Source organism: Catharus ustulatus, chromosome 26 (assembly GCF_009819885.2).
Source record: "Catharus ustulatus isolate bCatUst1 chromosome 26, bCatUst1.pri.v2, whole genome shotgun sequence".
NCBI classification, from domain to species: domain Eukaryota; kingdom Metazoa; phylum Chordata; class Aves; order Passeriformes; family Turdidae; genus Catharus; species Catharus ustulatus.
In genome coordinates this window covers 7,122,095-7,137,002 of record NC_046246.1, presented here as the reverse complement: position 1 = coordinate 7,137,002, position 14,908 = coordinate 7,122,095, and the positions used below count along the sequence as shown (strand labels likewise).

Below are 14,908 nucleotides of genomic sequence, written 5' to 3'. Positions count from 1 at the left end.
TTCTCAGATCACCAGCCCGGCCTGAACTCGCTGCCGTTTATAGCCCGGGTCACGCTGCCATCCCCCCTCCCCACGGTGGTCTGCTTTGAGACAGGGACACAGCAGGCTCAGGGGAAGCTGAAGGTCAAATAAAGATCCTCCAGCAGGTCCTGAAGATGCCCCCAAAAGACAACACCTAGAAAACTCATGGTAATGGTGGTATCCAGCACCTCACTGGTGTAAACAACGAGCCTGTTTCTCAGAATATCGTCACATATGCACAGTTCCTTTTTTGCTTTTCCCCTCCCTTTTTGAACTTGAGAAATCCACCAACTTCCCTCAGTCCCTCAGCACACACAGGGCAGTGCTGGCCCTGTTCAGCTCCCACCAGGACCCCCTTTACCTCCCCCCTCACTTTGGGAACCCCACTCCACTCGGGGAGCAGGCAGGATGCTCACACCCACAGGCCTGGAGTGCCAAAACCTGACTTTTGGAATACAGTTCAGAGTTACAAATGCTCATCCCTTGGAAACATGCAGGACAAACCCGTTTTTACATAAGCTACAGAAAAATCAAACTCCTCCCTCGCCCCCACAAATCCCAGAATCTAACTGGGATTTGGACACACAAGCAGGAGGTGATGTATGCTCATCCCACTATCAATGGCCAATGCAGATTGAAGTTTGGCTGTCAAAACAAATGACCTCTGCTCCACAGTTTCAGTTCTGTAACCAGAAAGAGCCTGGTTTTTCTTCTGACTTTTCCCAGTAGGTCAGAGTTTGACCCAAGACATTTTCTATTCCTCTAAACCTCGCTAACACCCCGACCTCAGAACAAGCTCGAGACACCAGCACAGAGGAGAACAGGACCCCTTCTGCATTATTTCAGCCACCTGCTTCTATCTGGAGCTCCTGCAAACCCAAAATCTGCCCTGCCCAGTGTTTTATCCCCTCCTTGATCGTTTATTACAGCATTTTCTTTGGGGAGATCTGTAAATCCAGACCCTGAGTTTACCAGTGCAGCAAGAGGAGTGAGTTTCTCCCAGCAGCCATCCTGTGACCTGCATCTCCCTGCTAAACACAATCCAGTAATTACCCATTAACGTTTCTCAGCAAGAACCCAGTCCACACATCTCAGAGGACTTTCCAAAGCACAGCTCTTACTAATATTCTTCTAATTGATTAACACTGACCAGAGTTTTGATTACAGGATGTATCATTATGGAACATCTCGTTCCTGAAAGAAGTCAATCAGCAGAAGGTGATGTGGTGGGGAAGCGAAATGAGAGTCACCCCTCAAAGCCTCACTGGAAATAACCCAGCAGCAGCACAGGGTTCATGCCCAGGCACCAGCAGAGTTGTGTTATTGTTTATTTTATTTTAATGGAACTGCAACAAGCACCAGGTTCCTCATGGAGCCCTCTCCTGCCTGCTCAGAGCACATCCCTGTGGAACAGCACAAGGCTTCCCCACTGCCTGAAAATCAGCAACAAGCAGAGCACTCACTCCCTGTCCCCCATCACACCATGGCAGGACACTACAAACACCATCTACTGATTTAAATGCAGTCAAAATTAACAAGGGATTATGAGTACTGTACAAGAGCTGATGACCAGTTTGTTATCCAGACTCTGTGATCCCTACACAATTTCTATACAATTTCTCCAACAATTTGAACTTACATTTAAAAATACAACTTCCTTCTATCCAAAGAACTAGGTAATGAGCTATCTATCCCTTGCTGTCCAGCTTCAATTCACTTCACAAGCACATTATTCAACCAACTCTCCCCAGGATTCCCCAAGTGCCACTGCTGACTCCACCCAGAAATCCAAGCAACACCAAGATGTAAAGAAAACTGCGCCTGAGCTCCATGGGAGATGATCCCAAGGAACATGTGATCCTTGTAATGAGGTGCTGTTCCTTTTAAGATGGAAAGAAACTTCCTTCCTGAATATTAAACCAGGCTTTCAGTTCAGCCAACCTCCTACTTCTGCTCTAATGAACTGGAGGCAAGTCAACAAAAAGACACTCAAATGTCTCATTACTGCACTTCCAGGCTGGAAGGAGCAGCCCAGCTCGTGCTGTACCACAGGAATGGGAGCAGGCCAACAGCAAGCCATAAAACACACAGGGGGAGGAAGGGCTGGGGTGGGAGAGCAGAATTACACTCAGTGTCACCACTGCTGAAGTGATCTCACTCCAAGGAGCACAGAGCAGCTGTTCCCCATCACCAGCGAGTCCCAAAATGTTTGCTCCAAACTGTGCTGAAAACCTGAAAGGGCTCCAGATGCCCTGTAAATACATTCAGGCACTGCAACCTGTGGCAGACTTCAGTCATGCAGCTAATTCCCTGTAACCCCTGTTTCCTTGAAAACAAGCCCTGCTGACAAGCTCATGGACAGATGTCTTTTGCTACTGAACACGAGGGATGCTTTCCAAAACTGGAGGTCTGAGGGAAGAGACAAGCAAGGACTCACTGGAGTTCACTTCCTACAGTGAAGGTGGTTTTATCAATTCACAAAAAGCCTTTTCTGCACAGAAATCTGAGGGTGCTGGTGCACACTCTGGAGTTGATAAGACACCTCCAGCAGAGCCTCCTGGGTTCCTTTCTAAGAACACTTTCCTGATAAATCTTCATCTGTAAAATGCAGCAGCACAGGTTTCTACCCACTTGTGTGTCTGAAAGCTCCATCTGTATTTGAATATCTCATCACTTTGCAAATCCACCTCATTTCACACCAGAATAAACAGAGGCTGAACAGACTCAACTGGACAGGCAGACTCCCGTGACCCTTCCCACGCGGGGCTGGGCATTCCTGGGGAGCCCTGGAGATCAGCTCAGGGCTCTGCACAGCCCCAGCTCTCCTGCCACACACAGCACCTGGAGGGAGGAGGGCACGGCCACGCTGATCCCTGGAGAGCTGCAGCTCACCCCAGCTCACAGGAGCTGCGTGTTGGGACCTGCAGCTGCCCCAAGCCATGGCTCAGCCTCTGCCCTGCTCCTGCAGAGTGACTGAATTCATCCACAAGGGTGCCTTGTGGAAGGCCAAAACCATCCAGGAAGGCTGGGGATGAATCTGTGGAAGCCAGGCAATCCCAGCACAGCCCCTGTGCTCCCACACTCCAGCCCTTGGCTGGACACTCACAGCCCAGAGTGACATCCCTGGGATGGGGGGACAGGGGCCAGCAGAACCAGGCACAGCCCCAGGGACAGCACAGTGACCATCCCTGGCATGGGGGGACAGGGGCCAGCAGCCCCAGGCACAGTTCAGTGACATCCCTGGCATGGGGGGACAGGGGCCAGCAGCTCTAACAGCCCCAGGAACAGCTCAGTGACATCCCTGGGATGGGGGGACAGGGGCCAGCAGCTCTAACAGCCCCAGGCACAGCCCCAGCCCAGCCAGGAGGTCGGGATGAGCATCCCTGATTACCCCAGAGCCCCCCAAACACGCCTGGGTACAGGAGCTGTCACCTCACACCCTGCCTGGCACCAGCTCTGTGTCACCTCACTGGGAAAGAGCTCAGCAAACCCCAAACCCCCTTCCCGCACTCCTGACCCCTCCGTGTCCTGTATCCAACACAAAACAAGGTAACAACGCTTTGTTTTGCTAATAGGAAACAGAAAAAGTTACTTTATTTCCCTTGTCATTACAGCAGCTGACAAATTTGGGCGCTATTTTTGTGGATTTTATTGAGCCTTCTCTTATTTTAGCCTTAAAATCCAACCTTCAAGCCTCCACTTCATTTCCACGGAACCAAAAATATTTAAAATTGCAGTAATGACAAGTTACCATCTGCATTTACTGAGGATGGGCTCGGTAACTTTACAGCAAAGCCACAACCAATCTGCAGTATTTACACCCAAAGGAGCTATTTGCATCCAGCAGAGCAGGGCTGCCTGGGGAAGAGGAGGCTGGGGGAGATGCAGAGTCTACGTGGGCAAGAAACTTGGAGCTGCAGCCAAGGCAGCTCCAGACAGCAGGGAAGACACTGCTGGAGCCTCCACCAAGCCAAGGCTGCTGTGATTCAGGTTCACTGAGTGACACAGGGTCCTTGTTAATTAAAAATAATCATAATTTTTTATTTTCAAAAAGCCCACCCCGCCTCGCTCACAGTAATTTTTGAAGCCTGATTCTGTTGCCCCACGCTCGGTTCTGTCCTTGGGATTTTACTTCATCTCCACCCAGATAAATCCAGGTTTCTTTCCAGGCAGAATGAGCGAGGTGGGGAGGTGCTGAGCGAGTTAAGAGGAGCTGGGGAGAGGAGCCCAGAATTCCCAGGTGTGCCAATGCCATGGGGGCAGGAGGAACAGCCAACGCTGCAGCCTGCACTGGTTCCAGGAACAGGTAGAACAAGAAACTGCAAGGCAACTCCTATGAGCAAAGGGAGATGAGACATGAGTGTGCCTTGACAGCAGTGACACCTCTGAGCAGTTTATTGCCATTTACAGGGTGATCAGGCACGGAGCTCTCAATTCCTGCCCCTCCTGCACTGGGCACTTCCAGTAGGCTCACAGGGATCACCAAAGGCAGGGAATCAGGAAATCCAGGCTCTGAGGCTCAGCAGCACCTCACACCTGGCTCTGCTGGATTTAAACACTGCTCCAGGGCTCCCAGCTGGCCGAGTTATTCACTGGGAGTAACTCACACTCAACATCCCACTCCTAGGACAAGGCAGGGAAGGGTTAAGGGCCAGAACACAGCTGAAAACCAAGGAGCACTCCTCTGCTCTGGGATGTTTCATACAACACTAATCACTTCATCTGATTTTAATTCCTGACACCAAATCAGCATATAGCTTTTCAAAGGAAATCTTGTCCCAGATTGCAAGGTAATCAATCACAATTAACGTGGAAAGCAGCTTTTGCAACACCACCATGGCCTGTGAGCCGAGCAGGAAGGACAGGGAAGGGGCTCAGGAACATCCTTAGGCACAGACAGATGGATAATTTGGGATAGGACTGGTCTGGCAGTGCTCCCTGCAGCCAGGCAGGATTTTTGCTTCTCCCCCAGTGCATGACCTGAGTGACTTTTATGCCAGCTCTCACTCCCTCCTCAAAGTCCCTTCCCCTGTTCCAGGGGAGCCACATTCTCCCCACAAGCTGCTGGAAACCACATTTCCACCAAGAAACTTTCTCCTTAACCCAGAGAAAATTGTTAAGAGGATGGTGCCAGACTCTGTTCAGGGGTGACAGTGACAGGACAAAGAGCCATGGCCATAAAATAAACCTCAAGTTCCAGCTCAACAGAGGCAGAACTTCTTTCCATGAGGGTGGCAGAGCCCTGGAACAGCTGAGTCTCCCTCTGTGGGGACATCCCAAAGCCACCTGGAGCTGCTCCTGTGTCACCTGGAACCCTGCCAGGGCAAGGGGAGGCACTGGGACATCTCCAGAGGTCCCTTCCAAGCTGTGGAAACTGCTCCAGGTGTAACCCCATGCCCTGAGAGAAATCCTGCTCCAGCAGAGAGGGCGTTCACCTGGATTCTGAGCTGTGCTCAGAGCACCTCTCTGCCACCTGCAGGGTGCAGAGCCAGGGAAAGGCTCCCAGAACGTGCAAAACTCCTGCTCTGCCACAAGAACCTGAAAGACTCTGAGATACTTTGATACTTAAATGCCTTCTATCAAAACACTGTCCAATTATCCACACAGAATTTTGAAAAAAATAAAATTACTGTTCAACTTGGCCATATGCAGCAGCTGCCCCAAGTCCTTCCTGGGGGATCCAAAGCACTGCAACCACCCCAAGTGCCCCACAGACCATGAGTGAAGGAGTTTGGGTTATTTTACAATAAAATAATAACCCCCACCCACGCAGAGCAGAGCCAACACGTGCAGCCACAGCACAGAAAGGAGGCTCTGAGCACGTGAACCCGCTCAGGAAACCGGCCTTGAATGGGAAGTCTTTTCCTTGATTAGCCATGCAAACCCCAAAGTCAAAGATAAAGAGAAGAGAAAAATCAAGTTTTTACTAATTCCAGCACTTCCACCATATCTCTAGATCTCCTGCACCGAGGTAAGAACTTTTGTGAAAGCCTTTCACAGGGAGCAGGGCTGAGGGGAGACCACCTCTAGCCTGGCACTGGTTTAATTATTTACCCAGAGTTAATGAATAGCAGACTCTCCTCCTAAACTCGCACAGGGTGCATAGTCCTGCAATCATTTGAACTTTAAATCCACCCTCGGACTGTTCTGAGGTACAAAACTCCAGCCAAGCCTCCAGGAAGGATCCCAGAGGGAGCAGAGGGAGCCCAGGAGCCCGGCAGGGTTCAGGTGGCACAGCAGGACAGTCCAGCCCCCAGCACAACTCCCACAGCAGCCAAGGGGAGATTCTGGAGAGATTCTCTCAAGGGAACAGGGGCAGGCACAAAGCCACACGTTTGAGAGCAGTTACTGTGCACTTCTGCCTCTTCCCCACACCAGGAGAGAGCAGGACAAGAGACAATTAATGAGGTTGAGTTGGAATCTTTTCCCTATGTCCAACAAAGCACTGACACAGAGGCAGCTCTGCTGAGCTCAGGTGGGGCTGATCCTGCCCTGAGCAGGACAGGGGGGCTTGGTGAGCTCCCCAATTCACCTCCAGAGCTCTGCTCGAGATCAGCACTGAGCACACAGCCCAGGCAGCACAGCCCACACTGCACACCCTGCTCCCCAAACAGCAAACTCAGCCCTGGAACCCAAACCAGGATGGCATTTCCAGAGCCCTCCCTGCCTGCCCTGTGCCCACGCTGGGTCCTGCCCCAGCAGAGCCACCCCCAGAGCCCAGCACAGCTGGAGCTGCAGCTGGGGTTGGGCTGGGCCCAGGTTCTCAAACTCTGCTGCTCACAGGACCTGCTGACATCACCAGGGAAATGGTGATTTTCAGGGTTTCTCTTAGTCAAACCTGAATGAAATTTCACAAGTGAGTGGAGGGGAGAAAAGCTCTTCTCTGACCCATTCATCCTCCCCAGGGAGGGAAACTCCAGAGCCCTCCCAGCTTCAAGAATTTCTCTTTGAGAAAAGTCACAGAACCTCTAAGGGTGGAAAGTCAGAAGTGGCAGAAAAATCGGGGCCACCTTTGGCCTCAGCCTCATCCCAGATGTCCCCAACAAAGTCACCTCTGGTCCCCCCTGGCTCCCCACAAGGCCAAGCACCCACAAAACCAGGCCAAGGAGCAGGCTCTGCTCCACCAGCTGCACTGGGGTCCCAAAAACTGCTGCCCACATCTAACCAATTCAGGCTTAATGTTAATTATCCAGGAGAGAAAGTTACTCAAGTTAAAAAAAAAAAAAAAAAAAAGTTAATAGCAATTGAATTTGTCCTTGAAAGAGTTTCAATTACCAGAGCTGGCTTAAGGAAATAATGACATGCTGGTTATCACATGAAATGCCAATAACTGTAATGGAGCAGCAGGTTTTTTTGGAGTTATTTACACAAACTGATTTTTCACGGGAATTTCATAGGAATTAAGACATACACACTATCTCCACTCTCTCACTTTCTCATAAAGGTATTTATTTACCCTATTAACAGAATTAACTGATCCCCTTATTTGATCCTACACACTTTTGTCCCTTTTTTCTCCAAGGAAAAAATAAAATTAAAAATTAGACTCCAGCTTCGTTTTACTCTTAACACCTAAAGCAAAAAGAAATATTTGCTGAGAAACCCTGAAGCAGCTTTTATTAAGTTTACCTGTCATTATGCAGCATCCTTGACGTTTCAAGCACAGAGAACTCGTGCCCACGTTGTGTAAATACTCACTGAGCTGTCACTCAGAACCCCTCCAGAAAGACACTGTGGCACTCCTGGTGCAGTGCCAGAGCCCCCAGGAATGCCCAAGCTGCAGGACTGAGCTGCTGTCACAGCCCTGGGAGTTCAGGGAAGAGTGGGAACTCCTCCCTCATTGTGTTAATACCTGATTAATCCATGGCTGATTGGGACATGGAACTGGTAAAATTCAGGCAGGAGCTGAGTCCTGGGAGAAGCAGCTCCACTGAAAGTGTCTCAGTGTGCTCAGCTAAAGCCAGGGAGGGAATCTGAGGTCACAATCAGCACAGGGTGAGAGCCAGAGGGTTCATCCTCCCCTCCCCACCCTTCCCAAAGCTCCAGAGCAGCAGCTCAGCCTCTGAGGATCAGCCCCAGTGGGAATTCAGAGCCCAGGTTCCACCCCTGCTGACCAGGGAGAAACCAAAGGCTGCTGAAACCCAGCACAGCACAACCCTGCACAGCCCTACAGAACCCACAGCAGCAGAGGGGATGGGAAATTCGGGACTGGGATTTTCCTGGGTCCTCCTGAGCCCCCCAAAAGGACACCCCAGGGTTGTGTCCAGTGAGGAACTGCCCTGCTTTTCCAGGGACACAAAAAGGCAGCAGCTGCTCTGGTGCCACCGACACAGCCCAAGCAGCTCTGCTCCAGAGTGCCAAAAACCTTTCTTCTTCCACTTGTCATTCACTTCCAGCTGCAGATTTATGGCTCTGGCTAACAGACACCAGTTTTCCTGTGCATAAATTAAAGACTGAACTTTTTGCAGCCAGCACACAACAGAAAAAACTTTAGTAGGACTTCTTAAGAACATTTTTTTCCCAGCAGGAAGTTATCCTTCCTTTCTCTCCCAGCAGAACAAAAGGGGAAATGTTGTTTCCCACCCTTGCTGATGGTTTAAGGACCATTCCAGAGGGAAAAACCAAGTGGCTAAATATTGACAAGCTTATCTTTTCCATCCCCCCAACCACGTTTGCTGCCTTTGGTTTCTGTTTTGCTGCTGCTGCTCCTTGAGAGTTTCCAGCATTCCTGGCAGGAATTGGGCAATGGCATTGCTGATGAGCTCCCCAGAGCCATCCACCACTCAGGAGCTGCAATTCAAAGGAGAAATCAAGACTCACGGGCCAGAGAATTTTAAATACACAGAGTAAGAACTGGAAAGGGCATTTGCTCCTCTAATATTTTAATTACCCAGAGCTCAGATGCAGAGGGCAGAAGCTGGATTTCCAATTGGTGGTGTCCCTTTGAAAAGGGTAAGGGAGAGAAGTGGTGGAAAAGTCGTGTATGAGGTAACAGATAAAACCAACAGCTGCACTATTAAGCCTAATTTTAGACATTATTTTCTCTCTGAAGGAAAGCTGCTGGGATTTTTAGCACAGCCCTCATGGAACGTGTGATACGTCTGTGCCACAGGAACCACTGACCAGAGTTCTCAAATGAGACAACAGAAAAATCCCAAAGCAGTATGAACACACCAAGCTCGTGAGAAGAGCCAGGCACAGCTTTGTAACACAACATTTGACTGTCCTGCCTCCCTCCAGCCCAGCTTCTAACATTATATAAGAGCAGGGAAGAAGTTCTGCCTGCTTTTTGAGGGAAAACAGGAAGTTTTCCTGTTTTCAGAAACAGGAAACAGAAGTTGTAGCAGGTAAAAGGAATAAAACTGGGCAGTTTCAGGAAGCCACTAAGTATTCTAGCCCCTCAAAAAAGGCCTGAAAAGTCAAACATAAAACCAAATTTCTGTCTTGCAACCAACACCACCATTACAAGAGAGACACCATAGGGAGAAACCCTCTCCTAGCCCAGATAACAAACAAGGATTCACAGGGCAACTCAATTAAACTCCATAAAAAGCAGCAGGCAAGCCTTGCTAACCCCATTTCACCACAACACTCAAGTGGTTTGTGCTGGGTTTCCCAGTACACTGCTGGTGATAAGGGCAGGGAAAAATAAAAGCTGCAGCTGAGAGTGAGGATTGAGTTTTGCTGTCCTGTATCCCACACACATCCTGCCTGGAACCACTGGGCATCAGGGAGGTGCTGCTGCAGAAAATGAGAGATTTTAAGAGAATCACACAACTCCTGGTTCACTTCAGGCTGTTTAAAAAAGATAAAGCAGCAAAAGCTCCGGTGTCCACACCAGGATTAACAAGATCTTACCAACAAAATCAAAGTAGCACAATTCTCCTGCTTTTCCTCAAAAAGCCAAGCCCTGAAATCACTCATTCAGAGAAAAGGAGATGCAGCACTCTCCTCTCTGTTGGAAAGCTCCAGTGCACAACACACAACTCGAGGGCTCCTGACATTACAATGCAAAGCAAGGAAAAACCACGAGCCAAGAGGAGCCAGGTCCCAATTTCCCATTCCAAGACATCACAGCTCACTGGCAGCACAGTGTCTTTTGGTGCCAATTCAGTTTAAAAACCATATTTCCAACAACGTTTTTCATGCCTCACTTGCTACTAAAGTCGGAATCAAAGTCAACAAAAAATAGCTATTGTATGGCAACAGGCCCAAAAGCTTTTTTTTAATTAACATAAGATTTTTTAACTGCTTTCACTGAACTTATAGCACAGGCCTTGAGATGCAGGGGCACCTCTGGGGAGGTTATCCAAGATGTCAATGTTTAATGTGATCCAAAGAGTTCTCCCATTACAGGAGACACTTGGTTGTAGCCAAAGCCTGAGCAATGCCCAACTATTAAAGGCAGGGAAGTCCCTTCTCTCAAGCAGTTTCCTTTAAATCCCAACACCCTGGAAAACTGATGTATTTCTAAGAGCTGCTACATGCTCTGACAGGAAGCAGGTGGAAAGAAATCCATGGGAGAGCTGGAAAAATTGAAAACCAGGAGCCAAGGCCTGGCCTCTTCCAAATCATTCCCACGGCAAACCACGGATTTCTCATCCTACACACCCCAGATCAGCCATCCTGACCCCCAGATCCTGCTCTGGAAAGATCAGCTGGAAAAAACACCAAGCCCCAAAAACATGAAGCATCCTCATGCTGCCTCTCAGCACCTCCTCCCATCCAGGGTACACACAGGAGCCACCCCTGTGTAACTCTGGTGTGAGTTACTCCTCTCACTGCAGGGACGTTCCACCCAAACAACTTTCACACCAGAAATTACCGAGCCTTTCTGGATGAGCAGAGTGACGAAACCTCATCACTGAGAATTCCTCAAGAGTGCCTAGAGAGGGACTGAAGGCACCACCCTGCTTCTCACCCCCAAACGGGGTCTGTGGCCCCCAGGTGAGCTCTGCCCACACCCCTGCCCCAGGAGATGCTCCTGCAGGTTCCTGCAGGTGAGCTCTGCTCATCCCTGTGCAAGACAAAGACACAAAGCTTTAAATTCTCCTAATCCAGGGAATTTAGGAGTACACAGCACAGGAGGCTGTAATTCAGGGCTGGAGTATTATTATTAATCAACCTTTCCTTGTGGGCAGCACGGATGACACGTGGAAGCTTTCTTCATTAGATACTGCTCTTTTCTTTTTCCGGCAGAAAAAAGGGAATTGTCAGTTTAAATCCAATAATCCTTGGCACAAAAAGGACTAGGGGGGGAAAGTCATTTGGTTTTTGAGATGAAGTAGTTGCTGGTTTACCTTTTACATTCACTCTTTGTCCTTCCTCAAGTCCAGCTAATTCTCAGAACAACTATTCATTAATAATTCCAGTTTATGGGACTACCTGCTCAGGTATTCCTGGTTCACTGTGTCAGCAGCTCGTGGAAATAAGTTCCTTTTACAAATCTGTACCAGCACACTGACACAAGTGAACTGAAGGGAAACAGCTGAGAAGTTCAACATGACTCCACATTTTAGTACACATTTTACCTAAATTGAGATTTTTTTAGGATTTATCAAGCAAGCACTTGGTAGTTGCACCCATGGAACCACGACCACACTCCCGAGGAGCTGAAACCTGCCCTGAGGATGCCCCAACACTCCCCACCAGCCACCACGGGAGCTTTGGCAGCCCCAGCAGAGCAGATCTGCTCTCTGGGACAGCACAACTCCAACCTGAAAGAAAAACCAGCCTAATCACTCCAGGCTGCAGCAGAGGGTGCCTCTGGTAATCAAGGAACAAACAACTGAGCAGTTCTCAGTGCAGGAGAAGTCCTGAGCGAGAAGGGAAGCTCTGGAGGCTGCAGGTCACCCTGACTGGTATCAAATGTCTCTGACCCCAGCCTGGAGCTGGAGCAGAGCACACGGAATGAAAAGGGAAGTTCAGTCCTGCACCACCACAGGCCTTGGAGATGCAAGGGTGAGCACAGAAAGGAACCTGGCTTTAGCCAAGGCTCTCAGATGAAGATTCCAGCACTTCTTTTCCCCGCATCTAAAATGTCTGATGCTGCACTGCCTTCTCCTCTGCACGTTACACGTGCAATAAAGACAATCCTCAGGCTTGCTTTCCCTGGTCCCACTCCTCAGGAGAGTTGTGACACTGCTGAGCCTGGCCACAGCCAGCACCTGAAGTCTCTAGGAAGTGCCTGTATTCATGGGGGGGAAGGAGACACATCAGTTCTCACTCAAAATAAGTCAAAATGTGCCCTAAAACACAGAGCTAGGGACTCCTGCCCTGTGTCACAGTTCTGCTGAATGTAAATTGATAATTCTTGGTAACTGACCAATTTCAGCATTTTGGTCACAAGTTTGGTTCTGATTGTTCAGTTGTCTGGGGATTTTTTTCCTTCTTTAGGCTGTAACACACCCCAGAACCCCCCACACGCTCCCATCTAATAAAGAACCCAAACAGCCCCAGTTTTGAAAAGGGCCAAAACCAGTCAGGAACAAACGCATCCTCAGATCCATCAAAGAAATCATTTATACCAAGGGGAAAGTCACATAACCAAAATAAACAGCAAGCCCATTGTGCGGAGCAGCCCTGCCACCGTTCCGACAACACAGACTCTATTCCAGGCTGAAGCCAACATCACAAGGAAAATAAAGCCAAGGTACAAACAGCGTGGGCTCGCCTCCCGCTCCGTCCGGGGCAGGGGATGCGGGGCTCAAGGTCAGCCCGGGGGATGCGGAGAGGGGCGCGGGGCTGCCCCGTCCCGGGGCCGGCGGAGGAGGCGAGTGTGGAAGTTTATGAGCTCATCAGGATGGTTGTACCATTACATCAGAGGCAATTATAAATGGCCAAGAGCAGGGGATGGGGAGCCAATCAGATCACAGATGGGATGTCAACCTAAGACCAACTGTCTCCTGGCTTTGACAGAAGGATTTTACCTCCATAATTCAAATCCCAAACCCAAGCGATCCGCACTCGCTGCTCCCATCGCCCAGCTCCCCGCCAGCGCTCCCGCCCCGGCCCGCGGCCCCTCCGCCCGCCCCGCGGCCCCGCGGGCCCCTCCGGCCCCTCACGGCCCTGCCCGGCCCGCCGGACCCCGCCAGGGCCCGCGGGACCCCCCCGGCCCGGCTCCGGGGGTCGCGGGGCCGCGGGAAGCCGCCGGAGCCACCGGGGCCACGCGTTGTCCCGGGCGCGCCCTTGGCGGCCCCGGCCCCCCGCACCCGGCCCCGCCGGGCCCTCGCCGCCCGGCCCGGCCCGCGGGCCCCCGGCACAGCCCCCCGGGGCGGCGGGGAGCCCGGCGGCGGCGGCCCGGGAGCCCCGCACAAAGGCCGGCGAGGAGGAGGAAGGGAAGGCGGCGAGGCAGCCATTTTAGAGCGAGCGAGCAGCACAGACAATGGCAGCGCCCGGCAGCGCCGGCCCGGCGGGGGGAACCCGCGGGAGAGCGGCCACCGCCACCCCGAGCCCCCCGAGCCCCGCGCCCCCCGCCCGGCCCCGAGCCCGGACCCCCCCCCGCCCGCCCGCCCGCGCGGCCCGGCCGGTACCTGCTGGCTCCTGCCGAGGCTCTGTCCCCCGCCGCCGCTGCTCCCGGGGCTCATGGGCGCGTGGTGGCTCCTCGGCGGGGCCCCGCCGGCCGCTGCCCAGCCCTGGCCGCTGCCCCCGCCGTACTGCGAGACCATGTCGGCGGCGCCCTTGGCGGCGGCCGCCCCGTCCTGCGGCCCGGCGCTATAGTCGCCCCCGGGGTACCCCTGGTAGGCGCGGGCGGAGCTGGGGGAGGTGAGGAGCTGGTTGAGGGTGGGGGTGGCCGTGGGCTGCGGGGTGGTGCCCCCTCCTCCCGCGCCGCCGGCGGCCGAGGGACCCATGACCCCGAAGCGCTGCTGCTGCTGGAAGGCGGCGGCGGCGGCGGCCGCGGGGGACTTGGCGGCCGGCGGCGCGGAGCCCCGGGGGGAGCTCAGGGCGTAGGCCTGAGGGGGAGGCGGGTAGGAGCCGGCGCTGCGCCCGGCCGCGTAGTAGGAGTTGTACTGGTGGTTGGGGAAGCCGTGCTCGGCCCCGGCGCCGTGCGAGTTCTGCGGAGGGGGCGGCCCCGCGGGGGCTCCCGCCGGCCCCGGGTAGTTCTGCTCCAGGCCCCCGCTCTGCAGCGCTGCCATGCCAGGGCTTTGTTGTCCGCCATGTTGGTGGAAGGCAGCGGCGGCGCCCCGGCCGTAGGGCTGCCCGAAGCCGTAGGCTGGCGGGGGCAAGGCGGCCGGGTGGGAAGGGGGCGGCTGCTGCTGCGGCGGCGGCGGCGGCTGCGGCGCCCCCACCCCGTCGCTGCCGCCGCCGCCGCCGCCACCGGGCGGCTCCGGGAGGTTATTGTTCAGGGTGGCGGCGGCGGCGGGCCTGGGGCCCGGGTTCCCGTTCGAGCTCTTCAGGTCGGACTCGGCCCCTGCGCCCCCTCCGTTGCTCTCGGCCCCGTCCTGCAGCTCCTTCCCCGACGGGCCCTCGCTCTCCGCCTGCTTCTCGCCGCGCTCCGCCGCCGCCGCCTCACCCCCCGCCTCCTCCGGGGGACAATCCCGCTGCTGCGCCTCCGCTTTCTTCAGCTCGGATGGAGCCGGGGCGCCCAGGCTGCTGGCGGCGGCGGGGGCGACCTGAGCAGCCATGATCCCCCCCCTCCCCACCCGGCCACCCCCCCGGACCGGTCCCCCCGAGCTGCTCCCTGCCTGGCCGGCCGGCGTGAGGCCTCGCTGCTCTGCTCTCCCCGCTCAGGCGGCGGCGGGCGGCTCTTCAGGGCAGCGGGGGCTCATTCCCCCCCGGCCTGCTCGGCGAGGCGGGGAGGGCTCCGCTGGGCTGGGCTTCCCGGGGCCTGGCCCCGCTGTACCTCCTCGGTTGCAGCCGGCGGAGAAAGGGGAGGAGGAGGGAGTGG

General features: G+C 53.5%; 1 protein-coding gene across 2 annotated transcripts in view; it reads right to left on the bottom strand.

The window, feature by feature from the left end:
* ARID1A (AT-rich interaction domain 1A) overlaps positions 1-14,908 on the bottom strand; it is a 52,785-nt gene extending 37,877 nt beyond the window's left edge. For both annotated transcript variants that reach the window (XM_033080857.2, XM_033080858.2), the window contains exon 1: positions 13,554-14,908. In XM_033080857.2, coding sequence (XP_032936748.1) covers positions 13,554-14,645 — 1,092 coding nt within the window. In that variant the 5' untranslated portion in view covers positions 14,646-14,908. The remainder of the gene's footprint in view (positions 1-13,553) is intronic.